The sequence below is a fragment of the Dermacentor albipictus genome, unplaced genomic scaffold (assembly GCF_038994185.2).
Source record: "Dermacentor albipictus isolate Rhodes 1998 colony unplaced genomic scaffold, USDA_Dalb.pri_finalv2 scaffold_17, whole genome shotgun sequence".
In the NCBI taxonomy this organism is placed as follows: Eukaryota; Metazoa; Arthropoda; class Arachnida; order Ixodida; family Ixodidae; genus Dermacentor; species Dermacentor albipictus.
In genome coordinates, this window is record NW_027225571.1 from 1,176,446 (window position 1) to 1,198,825 (window position 22,380).

The window sequence follows — 22,380 nt, forward strand, 5'->3', positions numbered from 1 at the left end:
CATTACCTCTATGTCATCATCATCATCTCTCTGCTCTAAGGCGGCAAATTTGTTTGCAACTACCAGCCTAAATTTGTCTGCTTTTACCCTTGCTGCCTCTAAGTTTACCTGTTTCTTCTTGACCAATTTTACTATTTTTCTCTTCAAATCGAGGTGAATTCTAGCCCTCACTAACCTATGATCACTGCACTTTACCCTACTTAGCACTTCTACCTTCTGCACTATGCTAGGATCGACAGAAAGTATGAAATCAATTTCAGGTCCACTTTCTGTTGCTACGCTTCCTGAAAAAGGTGTTGATTATTCGAAGCTTATTTCTTTCTGCGATATATACCAGTACCTCTCCTCTAGCGTTTCTAGAATTGAAGCCGTAGTTGCCAATCGCCTGTTCACCCGCCTGATTTTTCTCCACTTTTACATTGAAGTCACCCATTACTACTGTATACCGAGTTTAAACTTTTATCATTGCTAATTCTACATCTTGATAAAACTGATCTGCTTCCTCATCGTCGTGACTGGATGTTGGAGCGTAGGCTTGCACTACCTTTAATTTAAACCTCTTATTAAGTTTGATTACGACTACTGCTAGCCTCTCATTAATGCTGTAGAATTCGTCAATGTTGCTCGCTATGTCCTTATGGATTATGAATCCTACTCCGTATTGTTTCTTATCAGGGATACCTCTATAGCAGAAGACATGGCTGTTATTCAGCAACGTATAAGCCTCACCAGTTCTTCTAATCTTCCTAGGGCCGATGATATCCTAACCGATGTCTGATAGTTCATCAAACAGCATGCTAAGCTAGCCTCACTCGACAGAATTCGGCAATTAAATGTTGACAGGGTCAGTTTCCATTGGCGGGCTGTCCGGAACCAGTGATTCTTAGCACCCTCTGTTGCGTTACAGGTCTGACCGCCGCCTTGGACATGTGCTCCGCAGCTGCTGGGGATTGAGGGCCGTGAGTTAATTGTAGATATCATTGGGGAGGTTGTGGCCAAATACTGCACCAGGGAGGTCAATTCCTGTTCTTATGAGGGAGTGTCTTCGTTCAAGCTTAGTGGGCCTACCTAATTTGGTTGTACCTGGATAAGTATAGCCCAAACCGTTCTCGGCATCTTTCGCCGGTGTCAGGCCCCACTCCAAGCCTGAAGGTTTACTTAATCCTAAACTTAAGACACCATGGATTCATGAGGTACTCACAGTACCCCGATTGCTTTTCTCGTTCGATACTCTCTTTGGTGCACCAGTTATCTAACAACTATATTTAGAAAATCTCTATCAACCGCCTCCTTCCTCCCTCATGGAAACTTGCTTCAATGCTCCCCTTACTTAATGCAGGTAACGTTCAATTGTTATCTAACTGTAGGCCCATCTTCTTAACAGCACATTCATGTAAATTACACGAACATATTATCTTTAAACATATTATGGGGTTTCTTGAAACTAACAACATTTTATGCACTTTCCAGCATGGTTTTAGTCGTGGCCTCAGCACTATAACACAACTGACAGAATTTGTTCACGACATGAGCCGCTCTTTAGACATGGGTGACCAGATTGATGCTATTATTGTAGACTTTGCACAGGCGCTCGACACTGTCTCACACCCTAAACTTATGCACAATCTGTTCACTATACTAAAAAATGCATCCTTGGTTAGCTGGATATTGGACTTTCTATCCCAGCGCTCACAATATGTACATTTCAACTCTACTAACTCTCCCTTGATGCCTGTTTCATCAGGGGTTCCCCTATGCTCAGTACTAGGCCCGCTTTTATTCCTGCTTTACATTAATGATCTCCCCCGACACACCTCATTTAAAATACTCCTTTTTACAGACTATTTCCTTTTATATCATACCTTCACGGCAGTAGTGACGGTGAAGAAGGCAGAAAAACTGGGATTGATGAAACTAGCGTTTTACTGGGCGAACTTGTGCCCTGAGAAGTAGGCTACGCTCAAAGAACAACGATAGCGGCGAACACATTCACCGATCGTCCAAAATCTGATTTGCCGCTCAAGCGCGTCGGCTTTTATGCAAGAGCAATCGAACGTTCCAGAAAAACTGCTGGTGCCCGCGTGTCCTCCAGAAAGTTCTACATCATTCACATCGCACATACATGCCATAAGATTATGTAAGGTTCGGTGACAACAGAGAGCGGATAGAACCATCCATAACATTCCAGAAACTTCCAATACATGCAGGCGATCCCCGCGCTGAGCGATAACATTTGTTAGACGGTGAAAAGTGCTCACCCGAAAAAGATAAACAAGTCCACGTCTCAAGGCCCCCTCTCAAAAAGCATCGTCCCGATGCTACAAACATAACAGGAGAGGGGAGCAAAAAAGGTTACTTATCAAAGAAACAAAAGTGCAAGGTAACACAGACCAAAAAAGAAAGTCCAAAGGTCAGCTACGCAAAGTCCCAAAGTTCATTAGCGCTGGTAGAGCGGCTGAAGTCGCACAACGTGGAGTAGTTCAAATCGTGAGCGGTGCTGTTGTGATAGCGAAATGCCGCCTGGTACGACCTCATAATCGAGTGCGCCACTGCGTTGGATTATCTTGTACAGTCCGAAATAGCGGCATAAAAGCTTCTCGCTCAGACCTCATCGGCGTATTGGGGTCAAAACCCCAACACGGTCGCCGGGCTGGTAGTCAACATAGCGTCGTCGAAGCTTGTAGTGTCGGCTGTCGGTCCTCTGCTGGTTCTTGACCCGCAGGCAAGCGAGCTGTCGGGCTTCTCCGGTGCGCTGGGGATAGGTGGCGATGTCAAGATTCTCTTCCTCGGAGATGTTCAGCAGCATGGCGTCGAGAGTCGTTGTCGGGTTCCTGCCGTAAACCAGCTTGAACGGCATGATCTGTGTTGTTTCTTGCACCGCCGTGTTGAAAGCGAACGTTACGTAAGGCAGGACGGCATCCCAGGGGCGCGATCGGAGATATTTTGTTCGATACGCGTTCTGTTCAGTTGCTGCAACGTCACAAAGTTGCAGTATGCAAAATTTGTGACAGCGGGGCGGAGAGAGCAGCCAATCAGGAAGCGGTGACCTCCCCGGAAGTTTACTTCGTCGTTTGTCGTCTGCTTGCAAACAGTATGCTACAAAGCCAAATGTTTCTCGTCTTCCAATTGAATGAAATCTTTATCTAAAAAATGTATTTTTTCTTCTCAAGCCCAAACACGTTTTGAAATAGTAGTACGTGTGACTACTGCAATTTATAACTATTAGGTTCTTTGCGTCGTCCCTAGGTGGTGTCGCGCACAGTGAGAAGGAAAAAGAAAAAAAAAACTACGGGAAGAGCGGCGCACTTTTCAAGAGGCAGCGACAACATCCCAGAGGCTCGCTGACACCGACGATGTTGTCGATTTCTCTGTACAACCAACGAATTATTTGTTTCGAGAAACAAAAACGACGCTGGAATTCACTTTCTGCCATTGCTTCAAACGCGTTTCGCACCGCCACCCGCTCTCCTCCTTCCTCTAGAAACGCCAGCGCAACAATCTGTTTCCAACGGAAGCGCCATTTTCTAGAATTAAACTATGCATTGGATTCAAACGTGCCATTCCGCAGCCGAAAAGGCCGCCTGTTGGATCCAATCCAATCCACCAGACGCGCCATGCGAAGCCGTGTGATCGCTCCAAACTTCTCAACTCCCGTCGCGTTCGGACGAAATGCTCGGTGGGCGGATGATTGACAGGAGCGTGTCGTCATTTTGACGTCACCAAAAACGGGGCGGCGCCCCGCGGCTGGCGACGTCGGCGCGGAGTAGGCCAATCGCGCGCGCCGGTAACCGAACGAACGCGCCGAACAACCATCTCCGATCGCACCCCAGGTCTTGTGTTCGACGTCGACATACATTGCTAGCATATCGGCGAGGGTCTTATTCAGGGGCTCCGTAAGGCCATTCGTCTATGGGTGGTAGGCAGTTGTCCTCCTGTGGATTGTCTGATTGTATTGCAGAATGGCGTGGGTGAGATCTGCTGTAAAGGCCATTTCTCTGTCGGTGATGATGACTTCTGGGCGCCATCTTGCAGCAGGATGTTCTCGACAAAGAATTTCGCAACTTCGGTTGCAAGTCGGTCTATTGAGCTCTTTTTCCACAGGCTGGTTGATCAGCTCAACACGGTAGTGCATGCAGACACTAGCGCCTGATTTCTCTCTTGTGTTCTGAGAGTGAAACCTTGAATAATAGCAAATTCCAATGGCAGATTCGGAGGTCTTCTGCAGCAACCTTTCCGGCTCTTTGTGGAACAAGACTGTTCTATCGGTGGATCGGGAGCACCAGTTGAGTGGTTCGATGGCAGATTGAGATCCCTCGCGGAGGCGAGATCATTTCGCGGAGCAATCAAAACTACTCTGCCTACTCTGCCTAAAGGTGGAGTGGACCGGAAGTCTACACCGAAGTGTTTCCTGTTTTTTCCAAGCATACATGTCTCTAGGCCTCTGTTCACGCCAACATAAACAGTATACAATGGCTGCCCCTATATAGCGCCGTGCTCTTTTGCTTGCACTGCTTGAGAGCAACAGCTGCTCTCAGTGTGACTGTTCAAGTTCGAACAGTATAGGAATGAATCTGACCGCGACGCTGATGCCACCGCTTAAGAGGAAGCCTTCGCAATCATGTGTTGCCTTCCTGCCAAGAGACCAAAGGTAATCAGCTACGTCGAGAACGTCGTTCGCAGCTACTCGCTGGGTAGCTGCGTTGTAAGGGTTTGTAAGGTGTTACGATGTGTTTCGGGGAGCAGGTTTAAAGTTATGTGAGTCAGAGATTCCTCTGAGGGCAGCAAGGAACGAACGGCAACAATCACCGCACAAAAAAGTATATTAAGACATCCAAACGACAAGTACACAGGCACAGGGCATGGGGCCAAGCAAGATCAGCGTCCCTACACAGCGTTCATAGCGACTACCTCCGCGCACTCACACTTCGGCGTTGCGTCTCTCGGTGAACGGTAAGACTGGAGGTGGCAGACGGGCTCTGGAAGACAGACTGGTTAGCTGGTTGACAGGAGCGAAAGACATGCCGATGAGAGGTCCTCTCGTGCGCTAACGCTCGACCGGGTCCCTCCGACAGCGTTTGGCCTCCCGAACGTTGAAGTCCGACAGAAGCCAACGCATCTTCCTGGCTTCTCTTCTCAGCTCCGTCTCCGTGCCGACGGGGTCTCCTCGCGTCTCTAGGCTGCCTGAGCCACGCGTTTCTTGTCGATTCGCTGAGCGCTATGTACTTGTACTTGGCGATTCATCAGCGTTTCCCTTCTTTATTTTTCTTCATTGCACGTGTGACACAGGCCCTTTAGCGCTTCCACGCTCGAGCGTGTGCACAACCACGCGCCAGCTTCACTCCCGCGGGTACACTGTGACACTGGGTCCAGTTTATGGTGCCGACTCGGCAGGCGCGCTATCTATTTCCTCACATAAGGATAGGGTGGTTTGAGGAGAGTGGAATGTAAGTACTAGCACGGCATGTGATGCAAGTTACCCGCCATGATGTCAGGATAGCACCACCATACGAGAACCAAACATTACTCACCACGGTTGGCGTGACTGGCCCCGCTCACCATTGGCGATATCAGAAGAGTAACTGCTGGTGTCAGTTGTGTAATATTCGTCTCTAAAAGGGTCGTAGAAACGAAGATTGTTGCGATGCAGTCTAGTAGGCCATAACTATTCCAACCATAGCCTGATTGCAACAGCTGAAGCGTAACCTTGGGGACAAGCGACCAGGAAAAATAGCTCCTACTATGGAGTATGCCGTCTCTGCGCAATTCTATATTGAAATTCCATGTCTGCACCGTGCCAGCCGTACTTTCTGCTAGAGAGAGGTTGGTTTTGCTTCGTACCGACGTTCTACTTCGACAGCGCCCTGTAGCTTTCTAGAGTCCCGGCACTCGACAGTGTGCACAACGGTACCGTTCCCATATGTGTCCCATCAGCTTCGTCTCCCGTTCACCTCTGGGCATATGCGCTTGCCCCGTCCCCTTATGCGTTTCACTGGGGTTTTAGTACGTCGTAGCTTCAATTGTCGCTCTACATGTTATCTTTGAGCGTGCCCCTTTTCTTCACAGACACCGACAGCCAAGCCGCAGTGTGCCAAGCCTCAACAGTCAGCAATTTTGTAAAATCATTATTATTATTTTCTGTATGTTTTTTGTTTGTAGGCTTGCTTGTACCCTGCCTTTTAGGAAGTAAATCTTCCATTGCTGGTTGGAGCTAGTGTTCTCGCCAGTGTCAAAGTACGTGCAGTGTCGTGCGCGCTATACACGGCATCACGGAGAAGCCGCCGCTGGCGGGCGAAGATGCAGAGGAATCGGCACGCAAGGGACGCTGGGTAGCTGTAAATCTGGTTCCGTTGTACGCGTGAGCGCCTCCTTGCTCTGGCGGTAGGGATCGTGTTCCAATTGCGCATTTGAAGGCGTCGCTCTACACAGTACTGACATTGCTCCTTCGCGGAGTCAGTCGCCCACTCCCACCCTGCCATTGGAATTCGACATTCAGACATGGGTGTATCCAGGGGAGATGTCCGGATGTCCTGACCTCCCCCCATTCCCCACCCTTAAGATTTTGTGTGCACTGTGCGAGCGTACGGCATGTGACAAACTCATGAAATTCTTCATATGCCTTTTTCGGCACCTCAACCCAGAGTATCGCCTTCTGGATGCCGCCGTAACGACACCTACGTTAAGCGCGTGGGGCAGTGCCCCTTGAAAGACCATGCCGCTGCCTTTCAGTCACCCCACACATTGCACCGCAGACTCCTCGTCGCCACCTTAACTATTTCAAAATTACTCGACCTATTGCTTGACCGGCCGTTCTAATGCCTCAAAAACATGCCGCCAACGACTCCCCCTGAATACCTCCTACCCTTTCGCATCCCCAACACGCTCCCAAGCCCCCGTATTTCTTAAAGATTTCATTTTTCTCTTTCTTTTTCTTTCACCCCCCCCCCTTTGTTGTGTCTTGGTACGGCCCTGGCTCCCCCCTCCTTTTTTCCTTTTTTCCCTTTTTTCCCTTTTTTCTGCTTCTATTTCTTTTCTTTCCTCCCCGCGTGCCCACTCTCACGCTCTTGTCCCCTCGTCTTGAGAATGAGGCTCACAGACGTCGGACGACAGCGCCTGTTCCCTCTTGTAATCTCTCTCTTTAAAACCAGCCGCCAGCGACAACACCCGCACGTGACGTCACTGCACTAACCCTTTAAAACTAACACGCCGAGGATGACGAGGTCGCCTTTGACGAAGATAGGTCCACCTATCGAAACGTTGGCCAGCCTGTCTGAGGTACTTCATCCCTGTTTAAAAAATTTTATACCACAGTCTTCCCCAGCAGTTACTGTTAGTTTGCTCTGAAGAGACAAGAAATGTTCAATATTATTGAAAAGAAACCACCAGCACGTAAAAAAAAGCATCATCATCATCATTATCATCAGCAATCACCATCTCAAAGTCAGACGCCCCTTTGACAAAAACTGGATCCGCGCCTGACTTAGAGGCACAATTGCGCTAGCAGAGCTCTGAGGGGCTATATGCTATAATGTTTGGGTCTAAAATGTTGTGACTGAAATATGAGTGACCAGCTTAATGTTGGCATGGATTTACAGATTTACTTAAGTGCTTGCACGGAGTATTAAGATCAACCTGACTTTGCAGTGTTACTTTCTGCTATTAACGGTAGGTGGTGCTGAAAACTTTCTGGGGCTAGGAATGCAAACTGTAATAGGATTCTTAGTGTTCTTTTTTTGTACCGTGTTTCCTGTCACAGCGTAGGCAGTAGACCCTGACAGAGAACATTTCTTTCTACATTAACAGGAAGCATTCCTTTTTGCTCACCGTTGATTAAGCCTCGTCGGAAACGGGACATTATTAGATCAATAGACATGGTACTTGTGTGATGTGAACATCAGCGGGGCTAAATCGCTATGGTATTCTGCTACTGAGCACGAGGTCACGCGTTTGATTTTCGGCCTCGGCGGTAGCGTTTCGACGGGCGTGGTATGCAAAAAAGTTCGTGTAATTGCGGTTAGGTGCACTTTAAAGAACCTAGCTTGCAGAATCAAAGCGGAGCCCTGCACTATACGGCTCTCTCATAGCCCGTGTAGTCTTTTGCACCACCCGCCGTGGTTGTTCAGTGGTTATGGTGTTGGGCTGCTGAGCACGAGGTCGCGGGATCGAATCCCGGCCACGGCGGCCGCATATCGATGGGGGCGAAATGCGAAAATACCCGTGTACTTATATTTAGGTACGCGTTAAAGAACCCCAGGTGGTCGAAATTTCCGGAGCCCTCCACTACGGCGTGCCTCATAATCAGAAAGTGGTTTTGGCACGTAAAACCCCATAATTTTTTCCTTTGCGCCGTCAAACCTTGTAATTGTGTCACGGTGCTTTATTGCATTTACGAAGACACCCAATCTCAAACGCAACGCGACGACTCCCCCCCCCCCCCCCCTTCCCCCGATGCAAGTGCTAGTGGAAGACCGTCCCGTCTTCATTACTAGTCGGCACACACCGCAGGGAAGGTACTTTTGTGCTTCTTGAGGACGACTTGCCACCGCGAACTTCTGTGTTTTGGCTGCGTGACGCCGTCCGCACACATGCGCGCATTCACCTCGTTTTTCTGTCCTCTCTCTCTCTAAGCTTCCTTTCCTTGTTGCCCACCCACAGCGCAGGATAGCGAACCAGACGCTTTTCTGGTTAACAACTGATGCCCTTCGCCCTTTCTTTTCTCTCTCTAGATCTCGTACAATGATTTAATTTGACAGTTGCACGACTTGCAATGTATTTTGGTGTTATATATATATATATATATATATATATATATATATATATATATATATATATATATATATATATATATATATATATATATATATATATAAGCATGGAATGCGCGTTTTGAATCATGACCGATGACACGCGTTTAGTTACATATTTGTTTCGGAGGACGAGTCAAGGAGACGGCAGATGAAGGAATGCTCTCCGTTTGTCGAAGAAGGCAAAACTTTCGCGCTGCGTATTCGCAAACCTTCCACTGTAAAGCCTAAAGCAGAAAATGGACAGGAAGAAGACACCCCCTGCGCGGTCTTCCAACATCGCTGACCTCTTACATATAAACTAAAGATCCGTATATCTGGACTCGAACTACGCGTCGCCACGCGAAGAGGTTGCATACACGGCTGCACACCAGCGAGGCGTAGTCCTGGGGCAGATGAAACGCGAGTTATCACGTTTTCTGTATCTGTCTCGCGGCAAGCGAACAGCAGTTTGCGGGATGCGCGATGTATAAGCCGCATCTGAGGGGGTTAAGGGAGGGTGATTTCCACGAGGGTAGGGAGGCTGGCACAGGAAAGCCCGCAAAGGAGGAGGAGGAGGACGTCAAGAGCGGCGGCGACGATGGTCCGCGCGTGCAAGCGTTTCGACAGCGGCGTCGCTTCTCCCCCAGCTGTGTGCTGTGGTGCGTTCCGCGGCAGCCACTAGATAGGAGGCGGCGAGGGGAGGGGGAAGGGGACGACGCCCAGGGCGGGCTGAGAGCGCTCGGTCGGCGGGCGTTCCCGGAGGAGCAGGCCCGCGCGCGCGACCGCGTGGCCAGCGGCAGTGTAGCCGTGATTAGGCAGCGGCTAGGATGCCCCGGTCCTTTCTGGTGCGCCGCTGCGGCAGCTACGCGCGCTGGCGGGCTGCCGTCCGGGCGCTTGCGTCCTCCGACGAGACGCTCAGCCAGCTGCGCCCGCCCAGCCAGCACGGTGAGTCGGCGGGTCCTGCGTCAGCACGCTTCTCCGCGACGGTGGCACGAGCACTAGCGCGTTGCATGCACGCGCCTGACGGTTGTTTCCGCCTCTTCTTTTACCAGATGCGTGGAGCCTCGGCAGGAGGCTGCGGCGAGTTTCTCCTCGACGGCGGTGTCTAGACGCTCGTCGCCGAGAAATCTCAGTCGCCGAACTGTGTCAGTCATTCACTGAGATGGAGTTTAATATTAAACAGGTTGGCACGTGCCAGTGAGTATCCCCCGAACTGTGCAGGATGGCTCTAATGGCACTCTAGACGACGAGAGTTTTGCCTGACTGCCCGTAGAGCCATTTACTTCCCTAGAATCTATTCCCTAGAATGTGAGTATTGTGATACAGGGCTGGTGTATTGCGAAGACCGCTTGTTAACCTATCACAGGAATTATTATCCATGACATTGATCTGCAGCCACGGTCAGTACCTCACGTGCAGTGACGTAAGTGAATCGCGGTTGCGATTATTATCACAACATTGCTGTGAGGTATAGCATTATTCTGATAATATTTCCGGTGCAATGTATACAGGAAATTTGCTGCTATATGGGAAGCTAGTACTCCCATCGTTAAAGGTTGAGACTTTTTAAATTTTTGCTTCCCGTTTTTATTTCTTTCCACACCATAGTACGATTTTCTTGTAATTCTAGTAAATTACTATAACATGACTCCTTTCGAGTATTGCTCGCCGCGCTTTTTTAACGAAAGAGAGAACTGGAACATAAGGATATGTTTAAGCTTTGGCCTTACTGTATATGCAGCAGTGGTTATAAATTATTGCCTCAAACCTGCGACAATCACGTGGTGAGAGAGTAACAAAGGTTAGTATTAATGACGTGAATTCGATGCTACTAACTGCGGACAGCTCTAAGACAATATATTCCTTATTCTTGGATGTTAATAATACGTTTTCGATAATTACGCGTGAATTTTCTTTGACTTCAGTGTCATCGAAGAGAGGAAGACCTGCCCTAAAATTGAGGATGGTGGGAGGCGCTGCTGTGGCAGCATTCAACAATGGTGAGGTTCTTTTTATGGTCAACCAGTGCGATGACAAAATTTGAACACACCCATGATTATCCAAGCTCGGCCTCCACTGGAAGTCACAAGCAGGCAAGAGCAGTCTTTCGATGCAATTGACGTCATTCTCGTGGCGACTGAATATGATAGGCTACTGTAAAAGTTATATTAGTAATAATTTTAAAAAAGTATGTGGAAACGGCTGTTTTGTCAACACCTACTAGCACCTTAATCTGACGATGATGGTGGGCTGCCTGTGGACACGCTGCTCTAAGTAGTTTTTGCGAGCAGTTAGTAGCTTGATCTATTGTGACCATCAACAACCGCGGTCACGCAGCGGGTATACCACCCTCCAAAATGTTTATCCAAAGACGCTTGCTGATTTATATGCAACAGTGTGCTTTGAGCACACCGCTCTCTATATTTGCCTGTCAACGAGAACTGTCGCTTTTTTCCGTGTCGTTTACTAGAGGGCGAATCAGAAAGTCTTTGTCATTTTTTTAGCTAAATTACGGCTGTAAATGAGAAGTCAATATATCCATTCCCAGCGGTGGGCCTTTCTTGGACCGACCTGACCTTATCTGCCAGTAGCTCCGTAGCACGGCGCTGATATGAGATGTTGAAGATGGCGATTGTGATTCACTTATCTACGGCGTACGAGCAACGAATTGTGATTCGTTTTCAGTAGAGCAATGGGGGGACGAACGCCCACCGAAATCGCAGGGAAATGAAGCTCACGTATGGGGAAAGGTGTCTCGCCTTGAGAAGTGTTAGGCGGTGGTGTTGTGAGTTCGCAAAAGGCAGTATTGCGACGGTGGTTCCAGAGTCAGCCGGATGAATTCTGCCACAGGGGCATCTCAAATTTAGTGATGCGAGGGGACAAATGGCTGAACCAGCGAGGGGGACTATGTGGTAAAAAAGTGTAAGGTAGGCAGAATAGTACGTATATTTGTAATAACCACTATGTGCCTTATTTTGGCTAATGAAAAATAGGGGCGAAGACTTTCTGATTGGCGCTCGTATACGCTGCAGCTTACAAACTGTATATAAACATAGCTTAAGTTTCGTTGCATATAGCACCTGCAACGCACTTCAGCTTACGCGCTTGAGTATTGATTCAAACTGTGTGAAAATGCATTGCAAATATTTGTTTTATTTCTATTTGCCTTTAGTTGTGCAATTTCTTGCATATAGCTAAGAGAGAAGAAATATCAGGCATTACACACGTCGTCAATATTTGTTACACGCAGATTAAATTTTGAAATACAGTTTAACAACATAACCAAGGAGCAGGCAGTATTCTTGGGCTGGAAATTACCGCAGCCCATGCGGAGTTCGATTTGACATTGAAGACGATATGGATACACGAACAGGTTGTCGAAACATCGTTCAGCTTGTATCGAACACTCCTTCTGAGACCATTTTTCGTGGGGAGGATTGAATCTGACTCTGCTCTCGCACAGAGCTTTGACTTCATCCCACCGAATGGCTACAAAAAATTTCAGAAGAAACTCTGACAACCGGACCGCATTTTTGCACTTTCTGCCGGTGACCAAAGGCTTCTGCCTCATGTCCGCGATTCAGAACTTCGTCAGAACGAATGATGTTATCCAATGCACCAAGCTTAATACATCAGCATAAGATGCAGAGCTAGCAACGGAGTGCTCTTCGCACTGTACACAAAATGGGTTTACACTCTTAAGAATCGTAAATAGTCTAAGGCGTAACTTTCTCCCGTGACAATGATCGTCATTAATCTCGTTCGCTTTCCTTATGTCAGTGCGCGCTGCCTGCCCCCTGCCAGGAGCCATGTGCGTTCAAGCAAATCATCTTGGCGGAAAACTAGCCCGCGGACAGAGTTCAGGAGACGAGACATAATGAGTCCCTAAGAAGTGTGCAGGTTTTAAAACTATGCTCGCGCATGCGCTAGATTCGGGAGCGTTCAAGGCGAGGTGAGAGCGCTAGAGTTCTCGCCCTGCAAGGCGTTATTCGGGCACAGACCATTTCACGCCGACGCTATTCAGCCGCCACCGCGAAAGTGACAATGTGGGAGAAAATGCGCGGAAGCCATGTGATCAGAAAGGACGTTCGCGCTTTGATTCGCTATCCGTTCCCGTGTGAACATCGCTCACTGTGCTATAAATACCGCCAAAAATATCACTATAAGACATGCAGTATTTGACATGACGGTGGCGAACATGTTCCATGAAGAGCGACTGCCGTCGCTGACGGCCAACGGCGGTGGTAGCGCAAGAACGAATAAATTTGGAACGATGTGTGTTGAGCCTTAGAGTGACATGGTAAGGTAAAAGCGCGTTTATCATGGGTTTCTAGGATGCAGCACAGATTCTAGACAGCAGAGATAAATTCCGTAACAGCTTGGATTGGTAACTAAAGTATTTCGTTAAATCTTTGAATTGGTATACCGTTCTTTAGATGTACAAATATAATAAAACGAGAACATGTCATTCTCAATGAGAAGTAATCGCTACGTCTGCTTGTCTGATATTTAATAATATTGCAACATAATCCCTCGCCGGCGCTAGGTCATGCCGCTTACGTTTATTAACGTTAGGTTTCTTGCACATTTAGATTTTATTGAACGCATGTACGCATAGAAACTAGTGCCAAAATAATATGCTCAGAGCGCTGCCGGCCTGTAGCGGCGACAAATTTTGAGCTAGCGCCTTTAGATGGAGCTGCATGGAAATAATACCGAATTTTGCGTATCGTGCGCCGGCGGAGCTTGTACAAAATGCTTATTGCGCGCGCGACGGCATTCGTCGAGCGATGGTAAGTACAGGAGGAACACATTGCTAAAGACGTGAACCCTCGCGCCCTTAGCACAACTAACAAACAAAACGGCATGTGGCTCAGACTGCATGGGTAAATACGCAAATTGCGGCACTATCGTTTCTGTTTTCGCCAATAGTAGTCATCGGGCAGGTTCAAAAAGTAGAGAGCCACTGGTATTTTTATTATTGACGTGATAGGAGATGTTGGCGAGCAAATATGGCATGTATATCTTCTGCACAATCAACTCCCTATACAGACGCTGTTCAGCTATCATGCACAACGCTATAGAAAAGAATACGGATCATTCCCTGAGCAAATAATACCATGTACAGTCTGTTCGCAGTCCTAATAAAAAAAAAGTGTAAAATTTGAGCCCCTGACATTCACTTAGTCTTTAAAAGTAATTAACAAGCTTCATATCTGTTCTCATTATTATCAACATGTCAATTTGGGAGTTGTAGAGCATGGCAAGGGGGTAGAATGATATGTATTCAGCGACGTACACACGTCGCGTGTTTATCTTTCCAGCAAAGAGACCAAGCCCGCGATATATAAAAAATCCCATGCATGGGATATACACCCACGAGCCAGGGAGCACTATCAAATATTCTCAGTGGGGAAGCAAGTTGATCATCGCTAAGTGGGTCGAAGTTGGAAGATAAGTGTAGGCGCGTTCTTTACGCGATGCGCCAATAGCTCCTGAGATTTATTGCATATCAGCATCAAGAAAACGCGCTGACCTGAGTGGCGAGGTGCTATTAGGCACCCCCACCAGGATATCAAAATACAGGCCTTAACTGTTTCAATTAAACGAAAATGCGAAGCAAGCACTGATGAAACCGTAGTGGTAAATCATCGACAAGTAAGAACCAAAACTGTAGTGAATCGTCGCAGTAAGGATTGGAACTCACGGTCCTATATCTTTATTTTATGCGTGGCTTTCACATTGTTGAGATAAACCTTGTTTGGCATTGTGTAGCCGAGAGAACCACTGATTCCATACTGCAGTGGACGTGCGCAGCCGCAAAACAGGCTCTCGAATGAAATCATTTTCTGCGCGCGCTCTCCTGAAGTGGTGGAAGTAGTGCTAAAATCACTTTCTGATTTGTCTATCGATAACTTTATTTGCTGTATATCTTCCAAGCGACCAGAACCGCCGGCCAGCGCGTTACCCGCCTGCACTAAGGCTCGCACCATCCGTGTGCAGAGAACTATATCGTTTGCGAGCCGCCATAACATGCCGATGCTCTGAACATCACTTGCTTTACGAGGAGCAACCGCGTACATTCTGCGATCGAAGTAACGCTTCGAGGCATATATTCCAAGTAGACTGCCTGTAAGCAAGCAACTGTGAAAGAGACCACCGAGCGGGAAATTTATTGTAACAGAAACGGGCGACCACAGCACCAAGCTCTTGCTCTAGAACTTTCTGGGGAACAAATGTTCTTCATAATTGCATGCTTTTTTTTAATAGAATGTTCTTTTCGGTCTTGCGCTCAGTATACGCCGAATAAATACAGGGAGGCGGATAAACGAGGAGGTTTGCACTGAAATAATCCTAAAAAAGATAAATATAGCATAAGCAGGGGCTCTGTAATAAAGGAATTAAAAGCATTCCCTCTCATCGTTGAGTGCGATGAAACCCGCACTATTTCGCGTGCATTAGTGACAAAGGGTACGACGAAACACAGCCCACCAGCCACTGTATATACTTTCGTCATTTGACTTGCGACTTGTGTGCTGCATATATAGTAGGGCTCCCGTACGGATTAGGAAAAAAAATAAACGTCTGCAGTGAATTTTCCGTATCAATTCAACCGGATGTGCTGCGTGCAGCTGAAGTATTGCTGTCTCCGCCACTGCCTCAAGAAAATTATGCGCTGATATGCCCAAAATTAAAACGAAATGCGGGGCATATGTATGATAAAGACAAGAACAAAATTATTCTAGCGCTGGCTCTTTTGCGATGAGACGTGAAATGTTCGGTTCAGGCTATTCTTTTGGAAGAGAGAAAGTTAGTCTACCTTTTAACGCTCATTCGAAAAATTAGTGTGGCACGCTCTTAAATGTATTTATCTGCTTCGCAACTCAGCTGCACAGCGGCGCAGTAAAGGTTGCACTGCGTCCAGTGAAGAGAACGGCGTATGCACGTTTATGACTGCGACTTCCAAAACTACACATGCACGCAATGATGCTAAAACAGTAAAACACAGATGGGAAGACAGCCGTACTCATCTATTTATGTGTCCTTTTTTCGTTCATTTGCTTCATGTTTCTCGTTTTCCTGACACGTAACGCATGCGCGTGTGGCGCCCCGGGTCTGGGAATCTCTGTTCGCGGGAGCTCAACGTTTGCGCAAATCAGCGCTTGGAAGAGAACGAGAAGCACTCGGCTCGCTTGAAATGGAGAGCCAAGTGGTGTGACCCCAACCATGCCTGTCGGGCACGCTGCACTTTCTGCTACAGCGCATGTTGCAAGAACAGCGCCCGAGACCACCTGTTCCGTGTCGGCAGATGTCATTACATACGCTGGTGCCGAGTTACAGCTGGAAAGAGGCACCGTAAGAACGAGCTCTCCGATGCGCTACGCATGAGTTTGCACAGAGTGCCTGTGCACGCAAACTTCTTTTCAAGCTTCATCACTGCAGCACCTTGCCAGTAAAATGGCTGAGACGCGTGAAGCGACGCAGAGACGTGGAACCGTGCGAGGCATAGCGTGAGGTCCATCTGTACATTAGAAAGAGAGAGAGATAAAGGAGGAGGAAAGACAGGGAGATTAGCCATTGTAAGTACCGGCTGGCTACCTTGTGTTGGGGAAAGGGGTAAAGGGAATAAAAGGAGAAAGAAGAAGAAAAAAATTCACACATTAACGCGATGCTACGCGCTACAACATTCGAAGACGGTCGCACAATTCAGAAGCCCTTAAAAATTTCAGCAAAGCGCTTAAGGCCTTGAGTGCCGAAACCCATCTGGACCACTATCCTAGAACTTTTTTTTTCTGTGAAGGGGCGATTCTCCAGTTTTTCGAGTGCGATTACGAGCCCTTTTTTGATACATTGTAACGAGAACAGTCACAGAAGAGGTGCTCGATCGTCTCCTCGCAGCCGCAGGTGTCGCAAGCAGGGCTGTCGGCCATTCCAATGCGGAAAGAATAGGAGTTCGTGAAGACAGAGTTGCAGACGTGGATGCAATCTATGGAGATGTGCGTTCGTGAATTCATTGGTGTTCCACAGAGCTTGCGTAAGTTGCTTGCGAAGGAGGGAAGACTTGTGGCTGCATCGAATCTTGACTGTGGTATTGGTATATTATGGGCACCATCGTAGGCCGATCGGGCAGCGTCATCCGCACTGTCATTTTCTGAAATTCCGCAGTGACACGGTGTCCACTAGTAGATTATGTTGTGCCCCTTGTCGATTGCGTGATGGTGGAGTAGTCGGATGTCTGCGACTAATTGCACGTTAAGTCCGTGATTGTACATTGTACATTGTACATTAGACTTCATGCTTGAGAAGGAGCAATCCTGCTGCTTAGTTGGCACAGTCTTTCACGAGCCCGACTGTCAGGGCAGGCTGTGATAATGTGAAACACGATAAGGAAAATAGGAAAAAGAAAAAAAAAGAACTGTGTATGCTATCAGCATAACTTAAACCGCGAGCAAACCGTACACGACTATGGATTGTTCTGTTGCGTTACCAGGTTCGACCACGTTTGCAATCGTGGCTTAATCAGTACTCTAAAGCGTATGTCTCGGAATACCCCATACATGCTTAGAAACCGCCTATACGTAGTGATTACACGATTAGACACGCAAAAATGGCAAGCAGTTCTCCTACGTGCGCGCAAGAGCACAAACATGTATCAAAAGCCTGACAGAGGCCGCGATGTGATGATTAAATCGCTGCCAGTTTTTCGCGATACTTCACAAGAAAATGCTAAAACTGGAAGTTAGAGGGAGAACGAATGCTGCGTTGGCCGAAGATGCGCGCTCAGGAAAGAAGAACGCGACAGAAAAAGAAAGTATGCCGATAAAAAAGCACCTGCTGGAGTCTATGTGAAGCGAAGCTTTAGTCAAGCGGTGTGTGCAAAATCCTGCACAACTAATGGCGATGGGTGCAATCGTGTTTACTTTCAACCGACACAGCGCGCAACCTCCCGCAATATTTAAGTTTATGCAATGCAGTGCTGCGAAGTTATTACGGAATGAAGACACCAAATGAGGCAGATGAACAGCGTGGGACATCTATACAACGATGTCACGAGGACGAATGCAATGTATGATACTTGTCAAGGGAAGACTGGGGATGACATGCGTGCACAAGGAAGTGCAAAATATATCTTGCTACATTAATGTATTTGGTACTTCTTGTGTGGCGGCGGCACAAATCCATTCTGAAGAATCCGCCAAATATAAGCGCACACCTAGTGGCTCATGCATACCGAATGGCTAAATAAAAGTAAAACGAGTATATCAATATATCCGTTGAATATAATGCGCTATTCCTGGAAGGTGTCGGTATGTTTCAGAGATACCGATGAGCCGACATTATATGTTCTTGTATAATGCAGTACCATATTTACTCGATTGTAACGCGAGTTTTTTTTTTTTTATTTCAAGATTTTCGTTGCTCGAACTCGACCCTTGCGTTACATTCGAATAACGGCAAAATTTATAATTTTAAAGCAAATATTCTAAATATCGTGGTTTTTGTGGTTATGTTGGCGTCCTGTATGTTCCAGTCCAATGTCTAAACAAATAGATTGAATTAAAAACTAGTTTTTTGTTGAAATTGACGCCATTTTTGCGGTGCTTGTGACTGGTGTTACGATTACAGGGCTGCAGCACCCTTGGCCTTTCGCGCTTCGACTCCATTTATTCGTGACGTTATGGCACGTAGCTCATTTGGTATGACGCCCGCTTCGAGAGGAGAGAAATTCTGACGGCCGAGAGAGCGGGAAGCTCCGCGGTGACTCGACGGCTCGACGTCATCGATTCAACGATTGGCGGATGGCAAGACCAACGGAAGGCCCTCTTTAAATCCGGGGCCGGCTGGACGGGCTCTGTGGACCTCGTTGTGACCTGGTAGTCTCCCTAATTGAAATAGTTTTGCGGCCTCTTATAGAGTACTTAATCTCAAACAAGCTCGGAGATGATGTGATTGTCGGGCGATCACTTTCTGAGATAGTTTCGCTTTCGCAAGACTTTGCTCGTCCCGGCACCGATCCCCTCAAAGTATACGGCTGACAGAACTCTTGGCACTGGTAGCGAGCTTGCACAGCGCCAAGAACACTTGTCGGGGATGCTTTCGGCGACGAGTCACGTGAAATTTCGCGAAAGGGAACCTATCTTAGAAAAGGACCGCCCAAGAGAACTTGTTTGCTAATTGTGATTTCTTGAATAAAGGTCCCATTTCTTCTTTCTTTCATCTCGCGTTACATTCGCGGTTTTACTTTTTTTTATTTCGCTTGACTGGAAAGTAGACCCTCCCGTTACAATCGTGGTCGCGTTACATTCGAGTAAATACGGTAATTTATTTTTATTACGTAAGATACGGGATTGCTTACTCGCACCATTTTGTCAGGCAGCCGGCACTTGCTTTCGACGCCCATATAACCTTCACAGATATAGTTACACATATTTCCGCCGAGATGCCGACCGACCAAGCAGCAGACAGCCGCAGCAACAGTAGCCACACCAAACCCAGGAAAGCAGGCAAAGAAAACGTGTCTTTAAAGGAGGCTCTCATACTCATAGATTTAGAGCTACAGTCAAGGACGAATTCTGGGGACGTGACCAGTGTGGTTCACTGTTAAAGGGTGCAACAGTGAGGAAAACGCCGCAATGGAAAATAATTGGAATATATTTGTTACATCACACTGGCCAAGTGTACTGCTGCGTGAGCGTAGTACCCTTTATTTTAGTTTTTTTTCCTTCTTTTTTTATCTGCTCTGAGAACTCTGCAAGTGCCAGGCTTTTCAAGAAGACACTTACTGACAACGCTGGCCCCTTCATCCGCATCTGTGCAGTGTAATGAAATATCTTTAGTGGGCACTTCCCGCTGCAAGGCTGACAAAGTGGAAAACGCACACTGGCGTGTTCTCTTTAACAGTGGACTTCACTGTAAGTGCTTGGTGCCTGGTTATACGCCCTGCTTACCTTGTCGGTACACTACCTAGCGGTATCTTACAATAGACACATCGAAATATGCTTAGACTACAATACTAGTGCAGCGTAGTCTTGAATGTTAAGAAAATGAAAGTACTGAGCATTGAATCAATAATAGCGGTCAGGTGTACATGACCCTTCCTGCTAAACCTCTGGCTGAGATCCGACGCCACTAAGAACATGTCGATTCCACTGCAAAGGAACGATGGCGCCATTTCTTTCGGCTGCAATAAACACCGTGTTTTCACCGTATAGTCACAGATGCCGCTACCGTTATGTTGTTGCAAAATCAAAAATATTCTATTGGCTACCATATCCAGGTATTTTAGACATTGCTCCTGCGGTCATCCGTCGAACTGCATCGCAATGCAGCGGCGTCAGTCAGTGGGCAGCATTTTTAAAAATGGTATTTCAAAAGACCAGCTCAATCTCAACAACTTTCAGTTAGCAACGTCAAGAGGGTACACCCTTGTAATAAAAGGCATACTTACGACACATAATCTTAACTTTCCCAGTGAGTTATAGCAGTGTTTTGTTGCTGACCGAAACACTACTACAACACAGCAAGGGCATTGCGACTAAGTGTCATAAAGACGCATGTTAAGAAAAGGATGACCCTCTCGACCAGGGGCGTAGCCGAGGGGGGGGGGGGGTGGCTTATGGGTCTTCAGTCTCCCTCCTCCTCCGAATTTTTTTCGTGCTGTCATGTGCCGCCGACCAAAATAACCCCCGGTGCTGGAAATCATGCTGGATTTTGTCTAGAATGTCCATTTCATGCTAGAAGAGACATTTCAGCGCGAACATTGCGACGTAGGGTTGGATTTCGCGACAAAGACCATCCACCGGGAGTCACATGTGGTAACGCAAGGAGCCCCATGCGAGCACAGTTTCAAGGGCGTTTTGATGGCGAGCGGGCTCGTCGCGGCCTCTCGCGGGGGCCGCAGAATCTACTGAGCGCATGGATTTCAATTATGAAATTTTCTGGGTGTAACGTTCTCATAAACTTTTATGCGAAAGGTGCATTGATATTTCCAAGGTCGTGCTTTAGATTTTCAGTTCCGGAACATTGTAGGTTTAATGTTGTTGTAAACATTTGACGCCAAAGATGCATTGACTTTTCTAAAGTCGCACATCGGACCACACAACGAGACAAGCCGAATCAACGCACTATCAGACAAGTTGACAAAGCACGCTGCGAGGTCCGACGAGACGAAGCGTTGTGGTGGTTCATTTGTGCCGTCATGTCAAAGAAAAGAATATCACCATTTTCTTTCACCTGCGCCAAAGCATCCATGTCAAGACACTAAAGCCAGCAAAGGTAACTACGTTCTTATTTATTTTTCTACTTTGACTTTTGTTAGCTGCGATGCATAGAAGCTCTTCAATTTTTTTTCTTGTTGTTCTAGCTACCCGCGGGCTTCCAGAGCCAGCCAGAGCAAATGCGTTTTTCTCGTATTGCCCTGACCACCGCACGGCGCACTTCGATGCGCGCTTGTTTTTCTCTGGCCGAGTGGATCTTGGCCTGGCAGAATTTTGGAAGTTTTCAGGCTAGCAGACGAGAAAAAGAAACAATGGTTTCTCGCCGCCATCACTGCGGGGACTCGACGGTTTGCAACGTGTTGGCTTGAGTGCAACCTTCCCGGAAAATTTTGTCTCACCGGTGCAGGATATCGAGCAGTATGCGTATGGTCCTCTGTAGACCAATCGTCTCACGTTTTCTTCGACATTCCTTCAGTAGCCACATTAGGGGCCCAAATTAGGCATTCCATTGTGGCCAACATGCTTTCCTTGCGTGCTTTTCATTTTCGTGCCCCCACTCCATAAAAGAAAAAAAAAGAGGACATTGTTGCGGCGCAGCAAATTGTCGCATGGCGAACATTCGATTTTGTTACTTCTTGTTTTGCGGTAATTAATGGGCCACGGGACGCTTCACTTGCCGGATACTCTGAATATATTATTGCGATAGCAATATACGGACACCTCAGACGCATTCCTGCCGTCGCCGTCGCCCTCACCCTCATGTTCCATATAAAGTCCAAAGGCGATAACATCGTGACAGTGCACCGTCTCCTGTCGCGCACGATACATCAAGGGGAGTGGAGGGAGAGGGGGGCTGTGATCTGTGAATATGTGGTTGTGTAACATGTCCATTTGCTTTGTTTGGCGCATTATATACCATGATTTTTTCTTAGATACGTAGATTTATTGGAGATTTATGCGTATAAAATATCTTGTTGCGCGGTTTTCTGTATACCTGCAGTGAGCCTTGTTTTCAATGACACTCTCTTGCCCTTTATCAAACTGTATCTTCGCATTTGTATATTTCATCGTATCTTCGCATTTCTAACGTACGAGAGCGACTCAAATGAAAGTGAGCCAACCGATCCCGCGCAATAATGGTTCGGTTCATTATCTGCGAGGTATGCGCGTAGCACGCAGACATCACTGATTTACAAAAGTGACACACATGTGTGAGGATAAATGTTCTTTAAGGCTCTCATACACTGCGTTGAACATGGCTCTGTGACATAATGGACGCTCCAAAAGTTGAGCAGCATGGTGTCGTGAGGTTTTTGACAGTAGAATGTGTTTCCCAAAAAGAAATTAGTCGCTGTACGGCTGCCGTGTACGTTGAACAT

General features: G+C 47.3%; 1 protein-coding gene across 2 annotated transcripts in view; it reads left to right on the forward strand.

The window, feature by feature from the left end:
* Positions 1–9,557: 9,557 nt before the first annotated feature.
* LOC139052004 (zinc finger protein Gfi-1b-like) overlaps positions 9,558–22,380 on the forward strand; it is a 47,353-nt gene continuing 34,530 nt past the window's right edge. The window contains exons 1-2 of one of the 2 annotated variants that reach the window (XM_070529074.1): positions 9,558–9,728; positions 10,709–10,783. In XM_070529074.1, coding sequence (XP_070385175.1) covers positions 9,611–9,728; positions 10,709–10,783 — 193 coding nt within the window. In that variant the 5' untranslated portion in view covers positions 9,558–9,610. The remainder of the gene's footprint in view (positions 9,729–10,708; positions 10,784–22,380) is intronic. The other variant, XM_070529075.1, reaches the window with a different exon arrangement.